This window comes from Saccopteryx bilineata, chromosome 1 (genome assembly GCF_036850765.1).
Source record: "Saccopteryx bilineata isolate mSacBil1 chromosome 1, mSacBil1_pri_phased_curated, whole genome shotgun sequence".
Taxonomy (NCBI): domain Eukaryota; kingdom Metazoa; phylum Chordata; class Mammalia; order Chiroptera; family Emballonuridae; genus Saccopteryx; species Saccopteryx bilineata.
The window spans coordinates 136,575,916-136,584,984 of record NC_089490.1 but is presented as its reverse complement, the minus strand read 5'-3'; the positions used below and the strand labels follow the sequence as shown (position 1 = coordinate 136,584,984).

At 54.6% G+C, this 9,069-nt stretch overlaps 1 protein-coding gene across 1 annotated transcript; it reads left to right on the top strand.

The window, feature by feature from the left end:
• Positions 1–3,733: 3,733 nt before the first annotated feature.
• Positions 3,734–8,596, top strand: C1H8orf58 (chromosome 1 C8orf58 homolog). The gene is made up of 8 exons (XM_066253256.1): positions 3,734–4,002; positions 5,213–5,644; positions 5,981–6,121; positions 6,269–6,380; positions 6,504–6,616; positions 6,834–6,940; positions 7,460–7,532; positions 7,653–8,596. Exons 2-8 carry the CDS (start codon positions 5,318–5,320, stop codon positions 7,674–7,676), a joined length of 897 nt encoding a protein of 298 aa, XP_066109353.1. The 5' UTR covers positions 3,734–4,002; positions 5,213–5,317; the 3' UTR covers positions 7,677–8,596.
• The last annotated feature ends 473 nt before the right edge of the window (positions 8,597–9,069 follow it).

Here is a 9,069-nt window from a genome sequence, read left to right as displayed (position 1 = left end):
CCAATGAAAGAGGTGCCCCTTCCGGAAGTGCAACAGATAAATGGCCTCAGGGGGCTGCATGCGGCCCGCGGGCTATAGTTTGGGGACCCCTGGTTTAAAAGCTAATGTGGATCACACAGGCACCTCCCTGTGAGCTCATGGCAGGGCCATCTGTGTTAAGGATGAGGAGGACTTGGACAGGTGGGGGAGAGAAATGTGGAGTCATGGGGCAAGTGCAAGTGGAAGTGCATGCTCAGTTGAGGGCAGTGGTGGAAGGGCATATGGAGATAAAATTGTGAAGGGAGATGGGAGCCTTGAAGCCAGTGGCTGAAGGGCATATGGAGATAAAATTGTAAAGGGAGATGGGAGCCTTGAAGCCGGCTGGGAAGCAGCAGGTTGGAAAGAGTGGCTTGGACTAGTAATATGGTGAGATCCCAATTGATGACAAGCCATCCTGAGCCAGCAGTGTTCTCGAGAGAGGAGAAAAACAAATGAGGAGTGGACAGCCTTGTGAAATGGATGTGCCTGTGAGTTGCTGGTTGCCATTTGAAGGCCCCGGTGGGTTCAAGCTAAAATCTGCCTCTTCAGTTGTGGCAGCCAGCTCTCCTACCAGGGGCCCTGTGGTTTCAGTTCTAGAGCCCTCTGCAGTCAAATAGCCAGCATGAGCTTGGGAGAAAACGTCTTTGGACAATGGATTAGCCAAGCCCATTTGTCAGCAGAGGAGGCTGGGGTTGACCTCAGTCCCACCCACTTTGACCCAAACATGAAGTGGAAAAGCCACCCAGTTATGCAACTGCAATTTGCCAGCTGCAGTGCCTTCCTTATTTTTTTCTGCATTTTGGAGAATAAGTTCAGAATGATGGCAGATTCGAGTTAGAAGTGGCCTGGGAGAGAGAACATCTAATACAGCCCCCTTCAGTCAGCGATAAGAGTGACTTTCCCAGAGTCACACAGCTAGATTATTCTAACTGTACCAGGGAGGTTTTAACTGCTTTAACTCAATTCTTTTATTTGTTTGTTTGTTTATTTTTAGTGAGAGGAGTGGCAGAGACAGACTCCCATATGCTTCCTGACCGGGATCCACCCAGCAAGCCCACTAGGGGGTGATGCTCTGTCCATCTGGGGTCCTTGCTCTGTTGCAACTGGAGCCATTTTTTAGTGTTTCAGGCGGAGGCCATGGAGCCATCCTCAGCACCTGGGGCTCACTCTAATTGAGCCATGGCTGCAGGAGGGGAAGAAGAGGGGGAGGGGAGTATGAGGGAAGAAGGAGGAGGAGGAGGAGGAGAAGAGGTGGGGAGAAACGAGAGGGAGGGGTAGAGAAGCAGATGGGTGCTTCTCCTGTGTGCCCTGACCAGGAATTGAACCTGGGACATCCACATACCAGGCCAACAGGCTACTGTAAGTCTAATTCTTATAAAACTGGGTAGTACATTTATCATAATTGCCCATAAATAGAGAAACCGAGGACAGGGAGGATGAATGGAGGATGAGTACCTCAACTAAGGACTTCTAGCTGGTAAGGAGTGGGGGATAGGGAAAGGAACCTGGATCCCAGATTTCTGGCCTGTCTAGGAGTAGGGGTGCTGTTGCCCCTCCATCACCAGAGTCAGCATTCCAGGCCACAGGGGAGGCCACCGCAGCTCCCAGCATCTCTAGTCTGGCAGGAGCTTCCCTCAGGCTCTTGGTTTTGCCTGTGGTCCTACAGGGCCTAGCTCAGTCCTGAGCTGGCAGGAAATGTGCTTCCTGCAGCTGGGACTTCCCCATGGAGGTGGAGGCACTTACACGCCCCTGGCCTTAGCTTGAGGGATGACACAGCTCTGGTCACCAGCTGTCACAGGCCACCACATGTCTCAGGAACTCACATTAGCTGCTCCCCCCTCAGGTGGGTAGTGATGGGGTGGTGGTGCTGCCCCTCCCAGTCTTTTAAGCATCATTCAAAAGGACATGATTCACCTGATCTGTGGTGGCGCAGTGGGTTAAAGTGTTGACCTGGAACACTGAGGTTGCTGGTTTGAAACCCTGGGCTTGCCCAGTCAAGGCACATATGGGAGTTGATGCTTCCTGCTCCTCCCCCTTTTCTCTCTCTCTCTCTCTCTTTCTCTCTCTCTCCCTCCCTCTCTCTTTCTCTCCTCTCTGAAAAAAGAATTGAATAAATAAAGTCTTTAAAAGAAAAAAAAAGGACATGATTCGCTCCTGCAGCAGTTCGGGTGAAGGAGAGATGGCAAAGGTGGTCACATAGGGCATGGGGCTGCCATCACCCCCCTCCCCCCAGGTATCCTGATCACCATGAGGGCTCTGGCGTATCTGCCTGGTTGGGGGGGGGGGTATGGCTTGGAGTGGAGTGTGCACAGTGTGTGTGTGTGGGGGGGGGGTTCTTTTGAGGCCACACAAAGCCTTGTGCTGAGACATTGCATTCCTGCTGGCTGGCTTCCTGTTCCAGATGCATTCCTGCCCCAGAGTCACTGAGGAGACTGCTGCTTGGAATTTGGCCCCACATTCTCCAAATTCAGAGCAAGATCTGGCAAAGTTTCCCTCCCTTTCCTCCCCACCTCACTTTGGAGGGAGGAAGCCCCCTGACTGAGCAGCCAGCCCCCCTGCACTCCTACCCTTCTACACAGAGAGGGTGGGCCTGGGGTCTGGCAGGTGGGACTGGGGGCGTTGGTATCACACAGCCTGTTCTGTCTGGATAAAGCACTTCCTGCCAGACCTAGTGTTCTGATTCCCTCTCTATATCTGAGAAAAAGGAATGAGGAGGGTGTGGCCCAGGATAAGGTTAGGAGGGGGCAACCCAGAGGATCACAGCTAGACTAGCTGGGAAGACCTTGCTTAGTCTGAAAGTCAGGTGTTAAGGATGGTGGATAATTCAAGCACTTGGTTACCATTCTTCTTTCTCTGGGCTTGGTTAGAGGTCTGTTTCATGATCTTATAAAAAGTTAGAATCTTTTAGTTTGGGGTTCTCTGATGCAGGCAGGCATCAGAACAAGGAGCAGAAGGGGTGGGCAGTCAAGTCTTCCCTCCCAGTACACAGCCACTTCCTCCCTGGCGCCAGCCCCGCCTGCCCCCAGAGGCTAATGCGCAGGTTTGCGCTTCCACCAGCATCCTCAGCTGCTTCCAGAGGATTGGGATCCTGCTGGGATTTTTCCAGCCGGTCACCTTCCTCAGGAGGACGAGGTTTCCTTAGAAGCCAGCAGCCCATCCTGTTACCAGGCCACCTCACTTTCAGCAGCTGCCTGGGCTTCCAGCCCCCTCTCCGGCCCCGGGGTGAGGGTGGTGGGGTGGTGGTGTTGGAAGCCCACGGGGCAAAAGAGCGCTGGGGTGGAGACAGGAAAGCTTTCCTGCTGGCACTGCCTCCGGGCTGCTCCCGTCTACCGGGCTAACTTCTTCCCCTGTCCTGAAGTCCCACCCAGCCTTCACTTTTAGGATCCCCAGGAGAGGACAAGGGGTGGCGCGAGGATTCAGAGCTAGCCCGGGACGCCAAGCACTCTGCAGCGTTGGAAAGGGTTTCCCCTATTTCATCGCGCCAGTTTCTGAGCGGCGATGTGACTTGCTCCAGGCACGCAGCTGGGAGCGCAGGGACGTCCGCACCCCAGTCAGCGGCCTTCACACGGCCAGCACGTGGGGCTCCATTTCCTTCTGCGCTCCGGGCGCGTCCCCGCCCGCCGGCTTCATCTCGGCGGCAGGAAGGCGGACTCAGCGTGTGAACTGGGAGCGGAGAGACACCGCCCCAGCCAGACGGCGACCCCAAGCAGGACAGTGGATCGGGGTGGAAAAGAAAGCGGCCGCGGGCCCACATCCACGCCCTGGCAGCACGGGGAGCCACCGCCCCCTCCCACCTGCGCCCCTCCTCCCGCCCCGCCCCACTCTTTCCCCGGCTGGGAGCGCCCGCGGGAGGCGTCCAGGGCGTCGGGACGCAGCGGCGAGGCCTCCCGCGTGACTGCGGCTGGGGGACGCGGCCCGAGAGCGCTCCGCCTGGCTGCGGCGGTCGGGGCGCAGCGGGGCCAGGCTGGGCCGGCGGCGGCGGGGGTGAGTCGCTCACCCCCCGGCGGGCAGAGCCTCCCGCCCTAGCAGCCTCCCCAGGGCCCAGACCCCGCGTGCGTCCCACTCTACCCCGCACACACGCCCCGGGCGCCCGACCTCGCCACTCCTGCCTGGTAGCCTCCCTTTGGAAGGATCGAATGACTGCGCCTTGCACATGGAAACCCTCAGAGCTGGGCGTTAAGTCACCACCTCCATCCCACTGCCTTGGGGCCCACTTCCCTCAAATTCCCGATCTGGATCATTCTCTGCCGGCCCCAGCCACGCCCCTGCCCCTGGCCGCAGTTCCTAAAGCCCCTTGGCGGCGGCGGACCCCTTCCCACGGGCTCCGCGGGTGGACGTCGTAGCTCTCTGACTTGCGCTGGGACCTGACTCGGCGTCCCGCTCTTCGCACGGCCCGCTGGGAGCCGTGGCTTGGCCTCCACTCTCTCCAGCCTCAGTTTCTGCATTAACAACTGAGGCACCCAGATGGTAGGAGGGCCTGGCACCGAGGTGATAGTTAATGGGTGACAGGCTACATCTCCTGTCCATCTAAGTTCCATTTCTTCCGGTTTTTTCTTTTCAAACTCTCCAAAAAAATCTTAACTATTTCTCACTTAAAAGAACAAAAGCTTCAAATGGTTACAGCTGTTGTTATTTTTAATGGCCCTCCCCCAGGAGCTCCAGGAGAGACTTCGTCCAGTATTCTGGTGCCAGCTTGCACCCCAGGCGTCCCTCTTTGTGCTCTTCCCCCTCTCCCTGAGGGGGTGCACAGCCATACTCCCCCTTGGAGAGCAGTGGAAGGAGCCATTCCAGGGCCCTGACCCAGGCGTTCATCTGACTCTACCCGGTACACCTGCCCTGGGTAGAGTGTTATTGACTTGGAGGTCACAGCAGACACTAAGTAGGGGCAGGAGCACAAGGGCCTCCTCAAAGGAAGACAGGCCACACCAGGAGCTGATGAAAAGGAAATCCTTTCCAACAGCCTGCCACACAGCTCATATCATGGGTGTGATCACTAACAATTACTGTTGTAGAGAGAACCCCACTGAACATCTTCCAGGCAGGGCTGGCGATTGGGAGGGGCAGTGGCTGTCCAGGCCCTTCCCTTCACCTCTGGCCCAGGACACTCCTCCCCGGGGAATGGGGAGTGCTTTCAGCTGCCAGGAATGCTGGGGGTGGTGGGGGCAGCCTGTCCAGCCTGATCCTCTCCTTGCAGATGGGCCTGGCGAGAACCTGGCATGTGGTTGTGTAGTGCCTGGAGTCACCAGCACCTACAGACTGATCCCGGACGCCTCTCAAGGGTGCTTGTTGGACTCCTGAGATGGCTCTTGGGGACAGCTCCCTGGCCACCTCATTGGGCCTTTCTCAGGACTCTCTGGACTTTGAGCCTGTAGGGAGCTCTGAGCCCCTGGCCCTGCCTATGGAGCCTTCTGCCCACCTGGGCCGGCTCCGGGCCAGCAGGAAGCTAGAGCAGGTGCTGGAGCGGTCCAGCCAGCCCCCAGCTTCTCCAGCCAGCTTGTCACAACACCTCTACTCTCTGAAACCGACAAGGAAGCCTGAGTTTGAAATGCCCCTTTTAGGAGCAAGGGGGCAAGAGGCCACAAAGGCAGAAACTGGCCTGAGAGCAGGCCTGGAAGAAGCAGAGGCGGTGAGTGCCACCTTTCAAGCTGAGTAAAGAGTGGGATGGAGATGGCCCTTTCACATGGGGCTGGTGGGGCCCCCAGGTCTCCCCAGAGCTCTCTTGGGGTGGGGGCATTCCTCTCCCTAATTGGTGGGTTGCCTCATAGCTTCTTGGCTCACCCCACTCCCAGCTGTATGGAGGTGGGCAGGTATGAGTTTTGCCTGGCACCATGGTTGGCTGGGCATTGGGAAGCCAGCTGGCTGCATGGTCCTCCTCTCCCTGCCTATTCTGCCCCCATCTAATGGCCACTGAGGGTGGGAGTCTGGCTGAGTTCAAGTCTCCCTACTTCACTCTGTTCCACAGGTGAGGGGTGTGGGGCCTGAACCCTGGGCCTGCCTCCCAGGACAGGGTCTTTGCTACCTGGAACACCTGTGCCTGGTGTTGGAGCAGATGGCAAGGCTTCAGCAGCTCCACTTGCAGCTGAAGACCCAGAGGCTCCTTGGGGTGAGTGTGCCATATGGCAGGAGGGCCAGTGAGTAAGCTAGTGAGTGGGGCAGGCAGAGGAGAGCTGGGACCCCTGGCACCAGGGTTTCCTTCAGAACAGCCTAGGTCTCTGCTCAGGTCCTGAGTGCTCTCCTCTCCTGTGTGTAGGATCCTGGAGAGGAGGAGGAGTCAACCCTGGCCTCTTCACCTCCACCCTCTTGTGCCCCAGACAGTGGGGTGCACAGGTCATGGAAGCTGCTAAGCCAGACAAAGGATACAGGTATGGAGCAATTGTGTTTCCCTCTGTGTCGCCTGCCCAGTGCCCCAGGCAGACCCTCTGAGCCCTGGGCTTGATGGGTATGTTCCTGTTCCTGGCCCGGGTAATCTGATTCTCTCTCTGAAGGTTCCAAAAAAGCTTCATTCCCAAAGGTAGGGGTGCCCAGTGCCAACCCTCCCAGGCTGTCAGAGGCCCCAGCAGAGCCAGCTCATACCTTTCAATCCTCCCAGAGTCACAAGGTAGGTGATGGATATGCGTGGGCAGGAGATCAGTAGGGGAAGGGGTGGTTGGCATGTGCAGATACCTAAAGGCCAAAAACTCTGAGAAAATGAGAGGATTCCTGTTTGGAGCAGGTGACTTCTTCTGGTTATAGTGACAGCTGTCTCTGGTAGTATGGGGTAGTATGGGGTATGTTGTGGGTGGGGCTCTGTGGTGACCTCCTCATTCTCTGCTCAGCGGGATCTCTTCCACTGGAACAAGGTCAAGGTCCTTCTCAATAGAGTTTGCTGGAAGAGCCCTCAACACCCTGAGCCCCCTACCCCTCTTGATGGCCCCGCTCCCAGGTGAGTACTGTGGCCCAGCCCAGGTTAGGGCCGAGGGAGAAGCCTGGTGAACCAGATGCTGAGAGTGTACCGCTAGCTTTCTCTGTCTGTATGAAATATGAGTTACATAGATAGTCTTGGAGAGGGTGCTGGAAGAAACAGAAAGTAGTTAGAACTCCCCACCAGCAGATGAGGAGGCTGGGGAGGGAAGCTGCATTCCTGAGGCCGCCTGGTGAGTCAGTGGCAGAGCCAGGACCAGAATATGGGAACTCCCCTTATACCAGCCTAGCCAGTCCTCAGCCCTTAAAGCTGAAACTCAGGTTACCTTTCTGGGGTTGCTGTGCGAGCAAGGTGGGGGCATAGGCAAAGGGTTCCACAGTGGGTGATGAGGGGGAGGTCATACTGAATAATTCTCTGGGGGGAAGAAGTGCTGTACTGGTTACCACCCTCAGGCTCCCCATAGTAGATAAGCACTGCTGATCCATTCTGGGACCATTGTTTCCTTGTCCTGGCCCAAGGCTACCTTTCCTTTCTCCACAGGACTGAGTCAAGGGACCTTTCTGAAAGACCTCCATGTCGGCCCCTCAGAAAGACCCTTATGCCATCATTAGTGGTAAAGAAGCAATGAGCAAAAAATCTTTCTGTCTGCTGAGACCTCCTGGTGCAGGGAGGTGACGGTGGAGGGGTGTGCAGTGAAGTCTTCTTCTTCACTCTTTGCCCTGTTGCTGTTTAGGGCACTGCCAGGAAAAGCTGCTGACACTTGCTCTTCTGTCTGAGGTGAGGGCTGAGTCTTCCTCCTCTGAGCAGCTTGGCAAAGGAACCCTGGTTTTCTGAGAGACCCCCAGGTACAGAAGCTCCTGGACACCTCCCTGGCCGCCAGAAATCCCTGAGCTTGGACAATGTGAACTCATTTATCAGGCATCCATGATTGGCATGGTGATTTGTTGGGGCCCAGCATGTTGCAGATGTGTATATACACAAAATGATACATACATATACCTGTGTGAGACTGTCACTGTTGTCAGCTGAAGCCAACCATCTCTTCTGAACCACACATTCACAAAAAGATTGGTCTTCTGGATGAGGTAATTGCAGAAGGATGAAACTGATCTTCATTCCTCAATGGACAGTTACTGATCTTGGAGTCCTGCTTTCCTCCTCATACCTGCATAGGAAGTCCCAGGACTTATGTAGAAGGAAGTCCCACTCTACCATGGCAGCCTCTGCATTTGAGTTTTGCCGGTGGAGCAGAGCCCTTGAAGACTGCGCCAGGAATCTGCTCTGCTCCCTACTAGCCTTTACACATCAGAGCTCAAACCAGAGGCCCATACTAGCTTTCAGACCTTGACAAAATCCCTTCTCTCTCTTTTTTTTTAAAATTAATTAATTAATTTATTCATTTTAGAGAGGAGAGGGAGAGAAAGAGAGAGAGAGAGAGAGAGAGAAGAGGGGGAGGAGCTGGAAGCATCAAATCCCATATGTGCCTTGACCAGGCAAGCCCAGGGTTTCGAACTGGCGACCTCAGCATTTCCAGGTCGACACTTTATCCACTGCGCCACCACAGGCCAGGCAAAAATTTCTTCTCTTATCTGAGCCCTGGCTTCTCACTTAATCTCTCAAATGGTATAATGATACCTGACCTACCTACCTCACAGGCTTGTTATGAGGATAAAGTGAGATTAAACTGTCTCTAAGTGCTTTGTGAATGTTGCATGAATAAAGAAGGGGTGGGTATGGGTGTTGGAGGGATGATGGGAGTCAGGGGATAAGGGGGAATTGGAGTTGGTAATGGGGAGTAAAATGACTAGTGATTAGCAACAAGACTTTGAGAAAGTCTTTTCATTGAGGTCTTTAGATTTCCTTTTTTTAATTTTTGTTTTTATTCTTTTTACTATATATATATATATATATATTTTTTTTTTACTTAGAAATTAAATCTCTTAGGTTTCATATCTGGAAATTATGGCACTAATTCCTGACCTGCTTATCCTCACAATTGTTGTGAAAGACTGAAAGAAAAGTCCATGAGAACTCTTATAAATGACTACCTAAATATTGTGGTAGTTTATCTTACTATAGCCTGTTAGATTCTTAGTTCTTTGTTAACTGACAAAAGGGAAAAGCTTACTCTGCAGGTACCCAGAGGATAG